We start from the raw sequence: 19,777 nt of genomic DNA, 5'->3' as shown, positions 1-19,777 counted from the left end.
ATATATATATATATCGTGTTTTCTGATAATTGTACATTTATATTACTTATTTCTTTTATATATATATATATATATATATATATATATATATATAAGAAATAAGTAATATTAAAAAATGATTAATATATATATATATATATATATATATATATATATATATATATATATATATATATATATATATATATATATATATATATCGTGTTTTCTGATAATTGTACGTTTAACTAAACATGATTATAATTATAAGGGTAGAAATATGTATACCACACTTTTTAGATAATTTATTTATAAAATGTTCAGTTAAGTGTAACAAACATATAAGGGTAAGAGTATAAACAACAAAATTCTGCATTTTCTTTTATTGAATTAATGAATGTTGCAATGAAAACTATTAATTGTATGAGTAATGCAACTGAAATTGGTTGTTTTGATCATTGATACATATGAGTAGCTAAACGAGGCTTTGCAACAGCCATCAAGGGGTTTGCTCTTGGCATTGTCATACCATACACTTCTTCCGTGTCAATATCCTCACATCTCAATCCATCAGCCGGGCTCCAGTCAAAGCAATGGAAAAGTCGAGCCAATCCCATTAGAACAAATGTCACACCAAGAGGCGCACCTGGACATTTCCTTTTTCCCGCACTAAATGGTAGGATTTTGAAATCATCTCCATGACTTATCTCCACCCGACTCCCATCACCAGTCAAATGTCGTTCTGGACGAAACACATTGACGTCATCCCATATGAGTGTATTCCTCCCAAGACCATGTGTGTTAATGAAGACACGTGTCTTGGCAGGGATGTGATAGCCGTTGATCTCTGTGGCACGTATTGACTCATGTGGAATTAGAAATGGTCCAGCTGGGTGCATCCGAAAGGTTTCTCGTACCACACATCTTAAGTAGTTGAGATTTGATAAGTCCGACTCAGAGACCATTCGATCAGGACCAACAACATTGTCAAGCTCTTCTTGGATCTTCTTAAGGACACGAGGATGTTTGATTACTTCAACCATTGCCCATTCGTTAGTTACTGCTGAAGTATCTGTTGCAGCAGCTATCATATCCTAAAATTTAAATACATTGATCGTTACTTATTCATACACACATGGCCCACTTTATACTGTTCCTAAGCATGTTAGGATTATAATATGTGTATTAATAATGTTGAAACCATTTATACTACCTACTAGAGTTTTGAAGAAAAAAATATCACCTGAAGAAGAGCTTTGATTTCGGTATCATCCATATGCTCTTTACCATTTTCACCGGTCAAAGAGAGTAAAACATCAACAAAATCCATATATCCTTTGTCTTTTTGTTCCTCGTTCTTCTTTCTTTTTCTATGTTCTTCAATTATGTTCATATGAAAATCATCCACCCTTTTCTCCACCTCCCTCATTTTTTTCTCACAACCATACGGGTCTACCCATCTCCAAAATGGTAAATAATCACCCAAATAGATCAAACCTAACAACCAAAACAACTCATGAGTTATGTGCATAAACTCCAAGGCCTCTTTTGGCCCAGCTGAGCCCGACCCAAAGTATTGCTTCCCTAGCAACATTCGGGTCACATTGTTCATAGAAAAAGCACCTAAAACTTCTCTAAGGTTAATCGGGCCTTCATCTTGGGCCAAAGCCCATACATCTTGTACTAAATGTTGGGCTTCGCTTGCCCTTTGGTTTGCAAAAGATTCAAGTCTTTTTGTTGTAAGAAGTTGCTCCATGCAAATCCTTCGCATCCATTTCCATCGAGGACCAAAAGGTGCTAGTGCAACATCACCACAATTGTATGCAAGGTGGATTGCAGCTAGGGTCTGTGGGCGCGATGCAAAAACATCATCCTGTTGGATAAGTATCTCACGGATAATCTTAGGGTCATTGGTGGTAATGGCATCGATTTTTCCAAGACGAAGGTATACCAATGGTCCATAGCGCTCACAAAAAGAAGCCAAATCTCTATGAGGCAACGACCCTAATTGGAGGAGATTACCAACAATGGGCCACCTTGGTGGCCCTGGTGGAAGTCTACCTAGTGTTTCTGTTTGTAGTGAAAATTTGACAACCCATAATGATATAATTCTTGATATGAGAACCACAAAGACAATAATAAATGTTAGTTGTTGCAAGTCCATCACTTCTTGATTTGACAAGAGAAAGATAAAATGTCCCATTTGAAGAAAATATAAACATATTAAAGTGTACTTTTACACAATTTTTGCATGCTAAATTTTCTTGACATGTTTAGGTTTACAATTAGGTATGGATCGGTTAAACCACATTCTTTGAATCGTTAATATCTACCTACATAGACCTCTATTTATTGTTCAACTAATATGGTAAAACATTGTTATACGCATGTATGGAGCATGTCAAACTTGTGTATAAATTATAAATATATTTTTATAGAGAATAATGATCATCTCTAACACATTATGAATGTTTTTTTAATTATATTTCATACCAAAATGTAACGATCTATATTTGGGGCTATTTTTTTTATTATAACATTAATATTAAGATTCCAATTGTTTTATGAGTCCAATCAAAATAAGTATAATAATTATAATAGATATATTTCAAAATAAATAAATTGACAGTTGGATACATATAGAGAAAACGTATCTCAAATTATAGCAACCATATTAACTATTAAGTCAAATAAAATCTTCCTTAATAAATCAAAATCTTTTTGACACATGTCATCTTTTCATTCATTTGGACACATGACATTTTTTAGAATTTTAGAATTTTTTATTTTTCACTTGTCATTTTATTGTATTTTTATTTTATTAAATTAAAATTCCACATTTAATATGTAAGGTAATATATATGTAAGATATTTATTAGAAAAGATTTATATATGTAATGTATTTAATGTATTTTATCCTCATTAATTTTAATAATTTATTTTTTTTCTTATTTTTCTTATAAATTCAACATTTTCAAATTATTAAAATTTCATGTATATATTTTTTAAATAAACTCATGTAATACATGAGTCTCACACCTAGTAAGATAACATAGAGGTATAATGATGGAAAAAGTGACTATTCAAATCTATAAGGGTATCTAATTAACGATCAACCAATATAAATTAATCTAAATGCAACATATTTTTTTCAGTGGCAGAATCAGAAACTTTTATAAGGAGTGACACAAAAAAATTCCCGATAAAAATTAGTAAAGTAATTTTTTTACTTAAAGTTTCATTAGCTATAACAATCTAGCACAAAAGCCTTACATTTTAAAGTTGACATCTTCTTTCCCATTTTCCGAAAACGTTCTATTATTACTCGTTCGATCTTAAAAATCCGTAAGTGTTTTTTTTTCTACACTATAAATAAAAGCATCAATCGAAAAATCATCACTAGTTTTATTACACAAGTTGGTCATCAAGAGTTTCACTGCAAAAAAAAAAAACATCTTTCAACAAGTTTGGTTGCGACGGTCAAAATCAAAATCAACTTTAATAACCTATAAACAAAAGATCTTTAATGCCCTTCAAATTAGCAAATCTCACTACTAACACAATTAAAAATTTAAAATATACAATTAAAGATTTAAACATAATTTCACCAACAACATAACAAATGCATGAATAATTAACTAATTTTAAGTTTTCAATTTAACATCTAAATTAAACAAAAGTAATTTAAAAATGGATTTTAAATTATTAAATGAAATTTAATAATTAGTCAATGGGCTATTTATTGTATTTAGTGGGCTATCAAATTGTTATTTAAATTTATTCCTACATGAGCCCAATTGATTTCGCTACTATGAACACCTTGTAATATATAATATATATATAAGGCGTGTTCGGTAAAATTAATTGGTAGCGTGTAGTGGGTAGAGATTTTTAGTGTAGCCATTCAAATCTTACAGCACAGTGTAAATGTTTTAAGAAATTTTCCGACATACCACCTTTAAAATCATATGTGCAACCTCTAAGATTTTGTTTTGTGTCCGCGACCGAGCTTGTATACTATATCAGCTAAAGTTAATAAATTTATATATTAAATATGATTATAAAATTACATATAATAATTTTATATATTAAATATGATTTAAATTACATATAACAATTTTAGTATTTTCTTAAATGCAATGCTATTTAGTTATATGCATCAAAAATAATTTTTGGTCAACTTTCATTGATTTGAAATATTTATTTACAAAAATATTATCGGCTTCGCCTGGTTTAAACTTCAGTATAAATATTATAATTCTAATAAGCTAACAAAATGGTTCTATGGTCTAGTGGTTAGGACATTGGACTCTGAATCCAGTAACCCGAGTTCAAGTCTCGGTAGAACCTATTTTTTTCTTCTTCTCCTATTTATGAGCACTTTTAGTATTATATACATTTGTAGTCCCTGAAGTTTGGAATTTACTTTTAACAAGTAAACAAATTATTTTTGGACCGTGGTTTATGCCTTGTTCTTATTTCTTTTTCCCAAATTTAGGACTTTTTTTTTTTTTTTTTTTTTTTTTTTTTTTTTTTTTTTTATCAATTACAAATTTAAGGTACAGTTTTTTTATTAATAGCACCAAAAACATGAATATAAATCAAAATTCAGAACTTCATTTAGCAAATATAAAATAGAAAAAATTTAGATCAATCTCAACCTAAAAATAGGCATGGTTTCGGTGGAAAAGGATGCTATAAGGAAAAACAAGTGAAATAAACTTATAGAAACTGACACCCGCTAATAACATGTAGGATTATAATGCAAATTACGAACCCCACCAAAACTATTAAGGGCTAAAAAAGCAAAATACGAAAAGTAAAGGACACTCACACTCTGCTTTTAATTAATTAATTGTAAATTTGTAATTGTAATTGTAATAAACCCCTTCCATCTCTTTTCTCCCTTCATCATTTGCTCCCTCCAATGGAATTTGAACGTAACCAGGGGAAACTCGAAGAAACAGTGATTCGAATCCTTAAAGGTGCCGATTTAGAAATCACCAACGAGCTTGTTGTTCGAAGAGAGGCCGAAAGACTGCTTGGCATCGACCTATCTAATATAACTAGCAAGCGGATAGTTAGACGAGTCGTTGAGTCGTTTTTGCTGTCTACTTTGCCGATCGATGAAGTTCAAGAAGGAACAGAGCACGTGGAAGAAGTACAAGTGGATAAACCACCTGTTGACAATCAAAAAGATGCTTCTGATGATGGTGGTGGACGTGTTATATGTAAGGTGAGTTCTCGAAAACCTAACTTTTGAATCAAGTTTTAATCAACGATGAAACTATTAGAATATATTAGGGAGACGTCAATTAAGCTTATTTTCATATATGATTTATATTGTAACTGAAACTGCTTAATCTAGTGAGCTTTAATTGATAAGTCCTATTTAGTCTAGGGTTTAAGTCATACTCACTCAGCTATCCAAAAAAGTACATTTGAATATTTCAAAAGCATCAATTTTCATCAAAGCGATCGACTTGTGATCTATACAGAGAAAAATGCTAACATCATCTAATTTTACCACATGTATGTATGGCATGCATAATATTGTCGTTAATTTGCATCTATTCTTTGATTATGTTTAGGAGTACCTCAATAGACATCATATTTTAAAATTCAAATGTAGCTTCTTTTGGGGGGGGGGGGGGAGTTATTTGAATTTGGTAGAAGTTTGGTGTTTTTGTGAAAAGTTATTTTCAGTTGTAAAATGATTCATAGGTACAAGTCTAGTGTTATATCACATCGGTTTACAATTACATGATGTGTTTGGTATTTCATGTAAAACTAAGAAGTTTGGTAATTAAGAATTTAGTATTGGCCCGTTGAATAATAATCTTTATGAAAAGATATTTGGTTGTTGAGCTGACTTGTTTGTTTTCGTTTTCCCATGTTGTATAGCTACCAGGTATGATGAGAGTGTCAGTTAAAAGGTTTAAAAGGACAAAGTTGTTGTCAATAAGGGAGTACTATCAAAAAGAGGGAAAGGTGTTTCCTTCTGGTGGAGGTGAGGTGACCACTTGTAGCTCTTCAATTTTCATATTTTTAATCATGGGCAACAAATGATGAATGCATTTGATATTAAAATCTCCCCTCTGTGAATCTTCTCATAGTTTCAATCCATGTTTGTTTTATTGTTATATGTGACAAGTTTTGGTCCTAGAATGAAGCTTGGTTGCATATTTCCTCTAAAAACCATAATCGACACTTTTTTTTAATAGAATTTATAACTTCCCATGTTACTCATGTTATGTTCCCTTGAAGGATTAACAGTTTTTTTTGTAATATATCATAAAAACAGTTGATTATGGTTAGTCTTTAATCTGTTTATTTTTGTGTTATAATCAGGAATCACCTTGAACCCAAAAGAATGGTCAACAATTCGTCCTAGTTTTGATGATATACAAGAAGCCATCACAAAAATGGAATCAATGATGAGGTAAAAAAAACGAAACCTTACTTGTTCTGCATGAAATATATATAAAATATATGGTAGAATTTATTGTTCACTGAGGATTTAATTTAAAGATATAATATTAAGTAGTAAATGTTTAAAACCACATCAGTCTCATTACATTCTTAGAAAAATCTGGATTTAATTCAGATTAGAAGGCAATGGAATGAAGCAAACTTCAAATCCATCAAGATCAAGTAGGTTGCAAAGTATTGTGCCTCGCCCACTCATCCCGATTGCAACTACACGTTTCACAGGAAGAAATTACTACTGCTGGAAACGCCAAATAGAATTGTTTCTAAAGCAGTTCAAAGTGTATTATGTTGTTACTGAATCATGCCCAGAAATCTCTGTTTCACCAGCAGCATCTTTGGAAGAGATCTGTTTGGCGAAATCACATGCATAGATGTGGATGAATGATGATTACATCTGTCGCCATAGCATCTTGAACTCCCTGTTTGTCCAACTCTTTGACCAATACTCAATAATTAAAACAACAAGTAATGCGAGAGAATTATGGAAGGAGCTTAAGTCACTGTATGATGATGATTTTGGAACCAAAAGATGTCATGTCAACAATTACACTCAGTTTCAGATGATTGATGGGGTTTCTGTTGTGGAACAAGTCGAACAACTTCACAGGATTACAGGCAGTGTTACAGCCTCCGGGATACACATAGATGAGAGTTTTCATGTAAATGCCATCATTTCAAAGCTTCCTCCTTCTTGGAAGAATTTCAGGGCAAAACTGATGATACATCAAGAGTATCAACCTCTTGATAAGTTGATATACTGGTTGAAGGATGAGGAAGATTCCAGAAGCAGTCAACAACAACAGAGGTGGTCAAAAGGGAAAGACATGCACATGAGGAGGGGGAGAGGGTTGTGCTTTGGATGTCATAAAGAAGGACACCTACGTCGGGATTGTCCTTTTAACCCAAAACCATAACTCAACATGAATCTCATACTCTGTCTATTATTCATTTTAACCATTATTTTCCTTCCTACGTGATCATGTATGCAAGGCTATATATAGCCTTTATGTGATGAATATAATACAGTGTATCAGCCTATTGAAAAGCTTCCTCTGTATTCTTTCCTTTTTCTTCTCGTGTACACTGGGAAAAGATCATACTTGTTTTTTTTCTTCTTTGTTTAGTCATAACTTGTAGGGGCTGAACCAACAGTTCTTGTTAAGAGCTAGCTGCTTCCAAGTTTTAACTTCTTGTTGACGAGCTTCATTTATAAAATTTCTTTTTAAAATCGGTGTAGAAGTTATCATACAAGTGTGTGTCATAATTTAATTATTGAAATTAGTATGCAAGTGTGTGTGTGAATATGTAGGTAGGTGTGTTACCATTCCAAATTTCACATTCAGTATATATATATATATATATATATATATATATATATATATATATATATATATGTAGTTGTAGATTATTATTTTGTTTAAGTTATGTTTACACAGTCATACGTGCTTTTGAGAAATTCTTCCTAATGCATGTTTGGTGTTGATCGTGTAATAAGGGTGAGCAGGGTGCGAGATTTCAAAAAAAGAACCCAAACAACATGCATTAAGTAATAAATGATCATTATATATATATATATATATATATATATATATATATATATATATATATATATATATATATATCGTATTTGTTTTAGCCAGGGTTATATGATATGACAAAAAAAGCCTAAACCAAGTAAACCCTTCCTTTGCAGTTTGCAGTTTGTAGTTTGTAGTTGCATACTCTCATGACATGGTAGGCACCCTTTTCCTTTTTGTGAACCTTTTCACTGCTTTCTCGTTCTCATCATCCAAGTTGATCTTGGATCTAGTGGGTGTTCTTTTCTGGCATTTCTCGATGATGACTTATTATCCTTTTGACATCATGTGATATACTATAATACATGCTTCTTTACATTCATGTGTGTATGTATGTATATCATTCTTCTTCCTTGTTGAAGCCGGTAATTCTTTCACTACATCTCATTTCTTATCCAACTCAACAAGTCTTTTCTTGCGTAATATGTCATCTCCTTGACAATGCAAGGTGAGCCACATTTTGATTCCATATATAAAGGCTTCAAAGAATGATCGTATAAACATGATTTGGATTTTTCTAAAGTAATATGGAACACAATGCTCACATTTGATATTGATGGTGTTCATAGAATGAGCACAAGACCACAAGGCAAACCTAACACTTACCCCATGATCCATTTACTCTATCAATATAAAGGTAGTTTCTTATGTAATTGCTATAATTGGGATTTATTTCAAAGTATGGTGCTCTACTCAACAATAACTTGAAAGTATTATATTGTAATAATAGTTATAAATGAAAGAAGTATATTAAATTAAAAAAATTAAGAATACATTGCTATTTCTTGCATTTGCCTATAAAATAATAATATAAACTTGATGAATAAAATGATGGGTTAGATGCAAGAGATAACGATATATAATAATATAGACGCATTTATGCAAACTTAGTAAATAAGTTGTCAAACCCTGAAGATTATTGGTTGGATGATAAGGCCCACTACGACATCGGAAGTTCGAGAGCACGACGGTCCAAGAATAATATTTTTGGGCTTGAATTGTATGCAATTTGAGGAACAAAATTTATCTCTTCGGAAGTCGTAGATATAACATGATTATCCTGATAATATGAAACATGTAAATTCTTGTGTTATTTTATTTTCACACATTTTAAAATTTTGTGTATGTGAGTATGTCACATTGTTAATCATAATCATAACTAAAGTTTACTTGAGTCTAGCTAACTCATTAATATGAGCAAAATTTTGAAGAAATGAAGGGTGGAATCAAAGAGGTTATCTTTATGCGTTCTAGAAGATAAAAACCTACAAACTTGGTCACGTTCATTTTATGAATGTAATGTGATTAAAGCATGTTTTATCTCAATATTGATAAATGCTAAGAGGAAGCCTATCATTATGCTACTTGAAGATATTAGATTGATATAAATTAAAATAATGGATAAAATAAGAGAGAATGATGCGAAATGGGTAGATGATATATTCCTGGTTATTCAAAGACACATTAACACTTGAAAAACAACAAAGGTATTGGTTTGTCACTTGTATGCTTAGTTACTATTTTTCATAAATTAACTTTTTCTTATTTTCATATAGGTTTTAACATGGACTTTCAAGTTCGGTAGGGTCGTCAAATTGGACAATTATATTGTGTTTTTAGATGACACGAGACAATACAAATTCTTATTTATATAACATGAACATGACATGATACGGTGCTTCATTTTTTTATTAACACGGAAATGATCCAATTAAACTACGATAAACACGAAAAACTCAGATAAAAGATTTCATAAATAACCATTAGTTTATTTAGTTCATGCTTAATCATATAGAACATGACAAACATGAAAAAAATAACATAAAATAACAATTAATTTATTTAACTCATACTTTACAAAACACAACAAACACTGTAACGTCCCAAAATTTACAAGGTAAAATTTTTATCTTTTTATTTAAACATAAACACGTTTATTATTTTCTATCATTCAAAAGTATATCATATTAAAAATATTTATTAGAGTACAATCCCAAAATCATAAAGTTGCGAAAGCATGGGTGAATGTGCTGCGATCAAGCCGGACCCTTCCTTCTCGAACCAGAAGTACCTGAAAACATTTTTAAACATAAATCATAAGCACAAAGCTTAGTGAGTTCCCCAGAATACCACATACCATACATATATGTCAGCTCAAGGCTATACCGAATCTATTTCACCCCCGAGTCTATTTCAAATCAGATGTCAGCATAAGGCTGTACCGAGTCTATTTCACCTCGAGTCTATTTCAACTCATATGTCAGCACAAGGTTGTACTGGGTCTATTTCACCCTACATAAATATATCAACAGACACATAAGCATACAACACATACAACAGGAGTCACAAAGACTACAAGCACATACAATCCCTAATGTCCTACAGTATAGTAAGCAAACTCATCTTAGTCTGCTGATAATCCAACAGATGCTTGGGCTACTAGATCGGAGAATCCCTGCGCTAACCAATCAAATACAATCATAATCAATAATTGGGTCACAAACCATAATTGGGACTTAATTCACCAATCTTGACTCCTAGGGTAAAAGACTATTTTATTAACTGAGGCCCAAACTTAATGGCACTTAAAGCTTAATAGTGTCCCAAATCCAAAAGACACTCAAGGCCCAATATGGGCCCAATTCCACAAAGTCCGAAAGCCTAACGATGGCCCATCTCAGCAATACTTGTGGCCCAACAAGAGCCCAAAACCCTAAAGTCCAAAGGGTAGCCCAAAATCAAGGAAAAACCCGTTGTAGTGTATGCCTTGCGTACAAAACTTGTACGCCCCACATACGGCCCACTAAAGCATAAAGTACAACTCGCATTAGCTTGAAATCGGGGACTTCATGCATACGCTGAGCGTACACATATGTACGCCCAATGTACTCACCAGGTGACCAAAACTTCACATCAAGCACTTAATGCTTAAGACCAAAACGTCCAAACACGGATCTAGCCTCTAAATAAGTTCTTAATCAATAAAGTTGGCAACTTTATCCCTTACATGACTTAATGGGACCCAAAACCCGTTTTTATCCCTCTAAGTCCAAAATATGAACACCAACTTTAGCATGGCTCCTTAAAACCCATCAAGATGACATTTTTATGCACTAGCAACTTCAGAAATGCTAAGAACACTCAAGAACAAGCTAGGGCTTCATATTTAGGGTTAGAGGGTATGGAGGCTGAAGATAAGAGGGTTGAAAATGAGTTAAGGCCTTTAAATAAGGTCCAAGACCCTAAATTAGGGTTTGAGATTGAGTCGCGTACGCCTATCGTACATCTGGTATGCCCAACGTACGCGAAAGAGCCTTCACGATTACTCCATCCATGTATGCCCAACGTACACGGCATGCTCCTTACCGATCTATCTTTCGATGACCATAACTTTTGCGTCCCAACTTTGTTTTTAATAATCTTTATATCCATGGAAAGGTAATGAAGAGCTTTACAACCCTAACTAATCTCCTTTGCCTTAAAACCTTCTGAAATTAATGCCAACATTCATGAAAGGCCTGCACCATCACTTTACTGTCATAACATTGGGCTCCAAAGCACACACCGAACACTCGGTACCCACAACCTACATTATTCACAACCACATGGGTCTAAACCTATCTTTCCCAAAGCTCTAAGCCTTACGATACTTGATCTTCGGGTCACGACCCCAAATTATGAAATGAATAGGAACAAGGTGTTACAAACACATAGAAAACAACAAACACATGTTAATATCGTGTCCGTTTTCTGTTGAATTTTGACCACAAACACGAACATGGATGACACGACATACCATCAAGTTTTTTTTACACTAGAGACAAACATAAGACATATACAAATTCCAATTCCAATTTCGTCTGACATGTCGTTTTGTTTTTGTCTCGTCGTGCCAACATATAACACTCCTACTGTATCAGTAGGGTGATCTTTGATATGTTCACATGTTCTCGAAGGAACATTAACAAGAAATTGTGTGACGTTAGTTCACTAGAAAATTATACATTTTGTGTCTCTAGAACTTTTATAACTATCACTTTGCTCTTATAGTGTTTCTTTGCAAGAAACGATTTCTACAAGAAGCCGCATCCCTTGATAACAACCACTTTATTGTCTACCGAATCATAAAAGTAGTATAGCTTTGTTTCTTTACGTATGTAATAAATCAACATTTGTGAATTCTGTCTGTTTGCATCTTACACATACATTACATCCCGCAAATCCTAATATAAAACAATGTGGGAGCTTTCCATATCTACATATGGTGTGATGTCTTTCGAATCTAATACTTGAGACCAAATTTAAAGTGTGTATATGTTATTTTCTAGGCAAAACCCCACAACTTAAACGATTCGTTCCAACATTCTTAACATCATTATACGTCTACAGTGGTTACTCATCTAAGACATACCATTCAGTAATGATGTTTTTAAATAAAGACATGTGCGAATGTGTTTCAAGTATCCTTTAGGATGGACATGAGTTATTTTGGCTCAGACTTTTTGTATCAATAGAATTGTGTAATTGTCATTCCTATAACTTATTTTAAAACTTGTTTCAAGTATCCTTTAGGATGAGTCTTTTTCCCTTGAAACATATCCTTAAACATGGGATGATTGAGAGGGGGAAGGAAAGGAAATGGAAGAAAAAGAAAAAGAAGGGATTTTGTTTCCTTCCCCTAAATATCGAACTCTAGGTGTTATAGTCTACTCGCTCGACCATTGTCTTATTTAAAAAAAGAATCTTGTTTTAAACATGAGAACATGATGCAATAGTCTACTCGTTCGATAATTGTCTTGTTCTTAAACAAAATCTCGTCAATATATACAATTTCATTTTTAATTGTTTTAGTAGTTAGCTCTAGTTTAACTCGATTGCTGGTTTATAAGTGAATAAATCAAAAATAAATATATCTCAATTTTGGTTGTGTAGCTTAGAGGTGCACAAAAAAACCGGTTCATGATCCAAAATCGGTTTTAAAACCGAAACTAAACCGATTTGGGTGAAACTGGGTTGGGTAATTTTCAGTTTGAAACCGGTTTCAAACAAAACCAGTTTGTATAGATTCGGGTAATTTTCAGTTTTAATCGGTTTCAACCCAAATCAATTTTGATTTCGTTGACTAAAACAAGTAATTTTCAGTTTTAACCGGTTTTAGTTCGATCCGGTTTCAACCTAAATCGATTTTGACTTCGTTGACTCAAACCGAATCGGTTTAAAAAAAAATAAAAATAAAAATTTGTGGTCCGTTGGTGTAACTTGCGTTTTAAGTTTTAACAAATACTCGATTAATTCAAATGTTCAATCGATAGTAATGGGCTTGACGAAGCCCATATTCCTTCATCCCTCGGTCCCTCCTTCCTTTACTTTCCTCATTTCAAATTCTTGGACACACGCTCCAGTCCCACCTCATTCCTCATTCTTCTCCTTCACATTCACAGTCTGCAGCGCTTCAAATCGATCATTTCTTCCTACGCAGGTGCGTTTTTTCTTCACTGCTTTCTAGTTTTCGATCCCTATTACCTATCACTCTTGAAATCTTAGTAGATTTTCATTCATATACTTCTGATTTCCAGGCTCTTAAATCTTGTAAAAACCCTAGAGATGGAGTGGAATCCACAAACCCTACAGTTTCTGTCCCAATCTTTCCTCGGTACACTCTCCCCTCAACCAGAACCCCGCCGCCGCGCTGAGAAAAACTTGTCCGACGCCGCCGATAATCCTAACTACGGCCTTGCCGTTCTCCGTCTCGTTGCTGAACCTTCCGTTGACGAGCAGATCCGCCAATGCGCCGCTGTTAACTTCAAGAACCATCTTAAAACCCGGTGGATGCCCTCATCTGCTACTCCTATTCCCGATAGTGAAAAAGAGCAGATTAAGACTCTAATAGTGCCTCTCATGCTCTCAGCTACCCCGAGAATCCAGGCCCAGCTTAGCGAAGCCTTAGCTGTGATTGGGAACCATGATTTCCCTAGGTTGTGGCCGGCTTTGCTTCCCGAGCTTAAGGCAAGTCTTGAAACGGCTATCAACGCGAATGATTTTGCTTCAGTTAATGGTATTCTTGCTACTGTAAATTCTTTGTTTAAAAAATTTCGGTATCAGTTTAAGAGTGATCCCCTACTGCTTGATTTGAAATACTGCTTGGATAACTTTGCTGCACCATTGTCGAGTACTGTTGTGAGTATTTCTGGTAAGATAAACGAGGCTGCTGGGTCTGCTGCAACACTCCGTCAGTTGATTGAAGCACAGAGGATCTGTTTTAGGATTTTTTATTCGCTCAACTTTTTGGATTTGCCAGAGTATTTTGAGGATAATGCAGATAAATGGATGAAAGAGTTTAAGAATTATCTGACTGTGAGGTATCCAGCCATAGAGGATAGTGGTGCAGATGGTGTTTCACTTGTTGATGAGCTAAGAGCAGCTGTGTGTGAAAATATAAGTCATTACATGGAGAAAGAGGAGGAACTGTTCCAAAAGTACTTAAAAGAGTTTGTAGAAGCTGTTTGGAGTCTCCTTGTAGTTGCATCAGCATCACCCAGCCGTGAACGGCTGACTGTGACTGCCATCAAGTTTTTGACGATTGTGAGCACAAGTGTACACCATGAATTGTTTGCTGGCGATGAGATATTGCAGCAGATTACTCAGAGCATTGTTATTCCAAATGTGATGTTAAGGGATGAAGATGAAGAGCTGTTTGAGATGAATTATGTGGAGTTTATTAGGAGAGACATGGAAGGGAGTGACCTTGATACAAGAAGGAGAATTGCGTGTGAGCTTCTCAAGGGTATTGCTGGAAATTACAAACAGAAGATCACAGAGAGGGTCTCAACACAGATACACAATTGTTTGGCAATGTTTGCTGAAAACCCAGCTGCTAACTGGAAGTATAAAGATTGTGCGATTTACCTGGTTGTCTCTCTTGCCACAAAAAAGGCAGGTGGTGCTTCAATCTCAACCGATCTTGTTGATGTTGAAAGTTTCTTCAGATCCGTTATTGTCCCAGAGCTACAGGGACAAGATGTGAATGGTTTCCCAATGTTGAAGGCAGGTGCATTGAAGTTTTTCACGATGTTCCGTGTCTTGATCCCTAAACCCATTGCCATGGCTCTTGTTGGTGATGTGGTCAGGTTTCTTGGTTCGGATGTAAACGTGGTCCACTCGTATGCTGCCACCTGTATCGAGAAGCTTTTGCTTGTGAAAGACAACAATGGGGTGCATTCACAGGCAAGATACAGTTCAATGGACATCGGTCCCATTCTTCCGGTTTTGATGACAAATCTTTTTGGTGCGTTGGAGAAGCCGGAATCAGAGGAGAATCAGTATATTATGAGGTGTATCATGCGAGTTCTTCAGGTTGCTGATATATCCCCTGAGGTGGCTTCACCCTCCATTACCGGGCTAACCTCAATTCTAAACAGGGTCTGTGAGAACCCGAAAAACCCGGTGTTCAACCATTGTCTGTTTGAGGCGGTTGCTACACTTGTGCGAAGAGCATGTGAAAAGACACCTTCTCTTGTTCCAGCCTTTGAAAGCTGCCTTTTACCGAGCCTCCAGATGATCCTTGCTAAAGATGTGACAGAGTTCTTCCCTTACGCCTTCCAGCTGTTGGCACAGCTTGTGGATTTAAGCAGGCCTCCTGTCCCTGCACACTACATGCAGATATTTGACATCCTGTTAACACCCGATCTGTGGAAGAAGTCTGGAAATGTCCCGGCTCTCGTTCGTCTGCTTCAGTCGTTTCTCCAGCAGGCACCCAATGAGCTTAACAGGGAAGGGAGATTGAGAAATGTTCTTGGGATATTCAACAGGCTCGTGTCCTCACCCGGCACCGAAGAGCAAGGATTTCATATTCTTAACCCGGTGATTGAGAATCTTGGGTATGATGTGATGGCAGAATACATGAACCACATCTGGGCTTCCTTGTTTACCCGCCTCCAGAACAGCAAAACCCCAAGACTTGTTAGGTGTCTGATTATCTTTATGTCTCTGTTCCTGGTGAAGCATGGGATACAAACTCTTGTGGACTCCATAAATTCTGTTCAGGCGAATCTGTTTCATGTAATCTTGGGACAGTTTTGGATACCTAGTCTGAAGACCATCACCGGGTACACGGAGGTTAAGCTGAGTGCAGTAGCATCCAGCAAACTACTGTGTGAATCAGCATCCCTGTTGGATCCTGCAGCGGAGGAGCTCTGGGGGAGGTTGCTGGATGGTATTGTGACTCTTCTGTCCCTGCCAGAGGAGGAAAGAGTTGAGGATGAACCGGAAGTTCCTGATTTTGGGGAGGCAACCGCTGGTTATCAAGCCACTTTTGTTCGTCTCCACAATGCTGGTAAAAAAGAAGAGGATCCTCTCAAGGAGATCACTGATCCAAAACACTTTTCGGTTGCTTTACTCTCAAATCTCTCTTCTCAATTCCGTGGGAGGTTCCCCCCACTTATTACCAAATATCTTTCTCCTGCTAATCAAGCTGCACTTGCTCAGCTATGCAATTCCTACAATCTTGCTATACTATAAAAAGTAAAAACACAGGTAATCCTCTTCTTCTTTATGTTTTATTTTTTCAACCTTTTTGCCAGTCATTTGTTGATGATATGATATTTGTAGCTTTCCTCTTATCTCTTTTGTGACTAACCCCAACCTCCCCAAGTTAGAAATAGATTAATATAGCTTTTAGCCTTTTACTATACTAGTATAGTATCATCAAGAGTCAAGACAGTATCTCTCTATCTGTTAATTTGACCAATTTGGAAAATAAATATGTTAATTTAGCTGCAGAGTGATAACATGAACATGGTAAGTTTTTTGTATTATTTTTGAAACTATAATAATCTTGGGATTGATATTGGCTGTTGTGAAGTGATGAAAATGGGAGCCAAAAATGTTTAAGGGACCATTTTATGAATCACAATAACAAGGTTATTATTTAATTAAATAGAGGCTTGACTGCTTGAGGTTTGTGTTGTGATTAATAATTTATTAATCACAATAACAAGGTTATTATTTAAATAGACCAGATTAAAGTTGAGATCCAACTTACTTATTAATCAAAATAATAATATAACGGAAGGGGAGGTTTGATTTGTGAATTGTGATTTATCACATCCAATCACAAAGGGCAAAGGCAATGTAGTTAAAAGTCTGAAGAATTGATTGGATTAAGCATTTTTTTGTAAGTAATGCTTTGCTTGAAAAGTGGTGTGACCTTTTGAGTTTGTTTGTTTGGTAAAACATTAGGATTTGGTCTCTCCCTCTCTCTCTCTCTCTCTCTCTCTCTCTCTCTCTGATGGATGGATATTCATATACTAAACACATGACATGACATGACATGAAATATGTATTTGCTTGGTTGTGAGTTGCGACATACATGAATGTTAATGGTTACTTTCTATGACATTTTGCATGGCAGGATGGTTGGATTGGATTATGTGGATGGAAGGTGGGATTTCATACAGTTTTGTTAAATAGCAGCAGCAGGTGACATATAATATAATATAATATATGGTGAAATCCACATTTTGGCAAGACCAGGAGTATAAGGGTGTTTTCTTTCTTTTCTTTTATGTCATGTGTTGTGTGTAACCAAAGTCATTGATTCAGGTATTATATGAGTGGATACGTTTCTTGTTCCTCAACATCCTATCATATTTTTCATTTTCTCTCAATTTTTATATACAAACCCAATCACTACTCCAAACCCATCATACCTGTTGTCTGCTAATTAAGTATGCATTAAATATACGGAAATTGAATAAACTAATCATTATAAATCAGTTTTTGAAATGGTTTAAATCTTCAAATTCGGAGTTTCAGAATTGTTCATAGGATTTCCAGAATTAAAAACGATTTTTTTTTTCTTGAAATTCCAAAATTGTTCATTGGGTTTTGGATTTGTTTTTGAAAATTTGTAGTTTTTTTTTTTGAACTTCGAAATATCAGGCTAAATTCCGGAATATTGGTTTGGAATCTATTTTATTTTCAGACAAAATGTTTTTCAGTGTGGAATGTCTATTTCGGACAAAATAGTTATTTATGATATTTTTTTATATTTTTATTATTATTTTTTTTGTGTCTTCAAATACACATTATTTAAAGATTAGATTACTCTTAAATATCGTAGGATATTCTATTAAAGAGTTAACCAACTTTTAAATTTCATACATCTCAATCCTTTCAAACTCCTTCCTTGCAAAACTACCATTTTGTCAAAGCCAACCTATCATTCTTAATGATCACGTTTCTTTTAGTTTTATGAATATTGCACAAGAACTAGTCGGAGACTTTAGTTTATAAAACGATTAATAAAAAAGTAAATTAAACTAGGATTTTGTCACCCTGCATTTTGCAAAGTGAACCGCAAAAGTATATAATAAAATAAAATTTCGTTCTAAAAAATTATGTATGAAGGAGACGGACAAAAATTAGATTTGAAAATGTATCTTTATTCGTGTTAGAGATTAGGATTTCAGAATAACAATAATACTTGATAGTACATGGATTGTGATTATATCAATTTCCAAAATTTGCAATTTGTCCTTGTAGCCTGGGTACTTGAATTCAAAAGTCAGATAATCCAAAAATTTTGATTTAGATTACAATAGCTTGATGCCAGGATGATAAAAAACTTCTTACTTCCCATTCTTCATAATATTTCAATATGAAAAAAATGCAAAAAAAATCAAAATGTCGGCTTATTCAAAACCCCAATTATGATATCCTTTCTCTTCCAGCTCACACCTTGGAACGCGCAGTTCTTATAGAGTTAAAGACGTTTTGACATCTTAACCCGAAATGGCTGGGGAGAGCAAAGGTTTTTTTTTGAGGGAACAGATTCAATGAAGACGGAGAGGGGCCTGTAGCCTAGAGGATTAGAGCACATGGCTACGAACCACGATGTTGGGGGTTCGAATCCTTCCTCGCCCACAACCGGCCCAAAAAGGAAGGGCCTTTCCCTCTGAGGGGTAGCAAAATCATGATCAGGATAACAGACCAAAAGATATGGAACTTGGGTGTGGGTCTTTTGTCGAAATGAAATAACCTTTTTATTTATTATTTATTGTAAATGAGTGAAGCATTACACATAATATGCCCGCCCCCATTAGCGTATTTTTTTATGCGTCTGTAACTCTTTCTCAGCCAAGATGGGGCATAATAAGTACAAGTATTAGTAGCATAACAGAAAAGCGTTCCTCGTCATTAATATGTTTGCTCGCGATAATTGTAGCCTCTCGGGAGAATCGATGACCGCATATTTGATGCACTGTTAGTACTAGCACATCTGAGAATTATTAATTGGATAGTTGTAAATAGTCCCAGGGCTATGGAACGAAGGAGTATCCCGGGCCTACACCGAGGTGTTGACGATGATTTTCAAATCTCCTGAAGTAGGATTCGAACCTACGACCAATTTGTTAACACCTGACCCGTAATCGCAACGACCCAATTGCAAGAGTGAAACTCTACCAACTGAGCAATATCCCCCCCTCCCCCCCCCCCCCCCCCCCCCCCCCCCCGAGCCAAGTGGAGCATGCATGAAGGAGTCAAATACTTCTTCTATTCTTTTCCCTGTTTTCCCTGGCACAACTGGCCCATCCTGGACTTGAACCAGAGACCTCGCCCGTGAAGTAAATCATCGCACCTACGGTCCAACCAATTGGGAGAGAATCAATAGATTCCTTTTCGGGAGCAATTCATCCTTCCCGAACGCAACATACAACTCTCCTTTGTAC

At 35.0% G+C, this 19,777-nt stretch overlaps 3 protein-coding genes and 1 non-coding gene across 4 annotated transcripts; 3 read left to right on the top strand and 1 right to left on the bottom strand.

The window, feature by feature from the left end:
* Nucleotides 1-434: 434 nt before the first annotated feature.
* On the bottom strand, nt 435-2,143 carry LOC111894621 (cytochrome P450 703A2). The gene is made up of 2 exons (XM_023890711.2): nt 1,223-2,143; nt 435-1,073 (listed from the first exon to the last, which is right to left on the bottom strand). Exons 1-2 carry the CDS (start codon nt 2,141-2,143, stop codon nt 435-437), a joined length of 1,560 nt encoding a protein of 519 aa, XP_023746479.1.
* Nucleotides 2,144-4,257: 2,114 nt separating this feature from the next.
* TRNAQ-CUG (transfer RNA glutamine (anticodon CUG)) lies at nt 4,258-4,329 on the top strand. Its single transcript has one exon. It is a non-coding gene; the product is annotated as a tRNA-Gln (tRNA).
* Nucleotides 4,330-4,906: 577 nt separating this feature from the next.
* Nucleotides 4,907-6,842, top strand: LOC111894570 (RNA polymerase II transcriptional coactivator KELP). Its single transcript, XM_023890639.2, has 4 exons — nt 4,907-5,215; nt 5,884-5,989; nt 6,331-6,421; nt 6,587-6,842. The coding sequence occupies exons 1-4, from the start codon at nt 4,907-4,909 to the stop codon at nt 6,840-6,842; spliced, it is 762 nt and encodes a 253-aa protein (XP_023746407.2).
* Nucleotides 6,843-13,378: 6,536 nt separating this feature from the next.
* LOC111894589 (exportin-2) lies at nt 13,379-17,683 on the top strand. Its single transcript, XM_023890666.3, has 3 exons — nt 13,379-13,527; nt 13,625-16,580; nt 17,458-17,683. The coding sequence occupies exon 2, from the start codon at nt 13,653-13,655 to the stop codon at nt 16,563-16,565; it is 2,913 nt and encodes a 970-aa protein (XP_023746434.1). The 5' UTR covers nt 13,379-13,527; nt 13,625-13,652; the 3' UTR covers nt 16,566-16,580; nt 17,458-17,683.
* Nucleotides 17,684-19,777: the final 2,094 nt, after the last annotated feature.

The sequence above is a fragment of the Lactuca sativa genome, chromosome 7, assembly GCF_002870075.4.
Source record: "Lactuca sativa cultivar Salinas chromosome 7, Lsat_Salinas_v11, whole genome shotgun sequence".
Taxonomy (NCBI): domain Eukaryota; kingdom Viridiplantae; phylum Streptophyta; class Magnoliopsida; order Asterales; family Asteraceae; genus Lactuca; species Lactuca sativa.
Note: the sequence above shows the minus strand (reverse complement) of the source record. Positions and strands in the feature narration are given on the sequence as shown.

What these genes read in the sequence shown, in the direction of transcription:
- LOC111894589 (XM_023890666.3), top strand. Translation starts at nt 13,653, where the DNA reads ATGGAGTGGAATCCACAAACCCTACAGTTTCTGTCCCAATCTTTCCTC.
- LOC111894570 (XM_023890639.2), top strand. Translation starts at nt 4,907, where the DNA reads ATGGAATTTGAACGTAACCAGGGGAAACTCGAAGAAACAGTGATTCGA. An exon ending in GTGGACGTGTTATATGTAAG is followed by an intron (nt 5,216 to 5,883) that starts GTGAGTTCTCGA and finishes CATGTTGTATAG; the next exon opens with CTACCAGGTATGATGAGAGT. An exon ending in GGTGTTTCCTTCTGGTGGAG is followed by an intron (nt 5,990 to 6,330) that starts GTGAGGTGACCA and finishes TGTTATAATCAG; the next exon opens with GAATCACCTTGAACCCAAAA.
- LOC111894621 (XM_023890711.2), bottom strand. Translation starts at nt 2,143, where the DNA reads ATGGACTTGCAACAACTAACATTTATTATTGTCTTTGTGGTTCTCATA. An exon ending in AAATCAAAGCTCTTCTTCAG is followed by an intron (nt 1,074 to 1,222) that starts GTGATATTTTTT and finishes TTTAAATTTTAG; the next exon opens with GATATGATAGCTGCTGCAAC.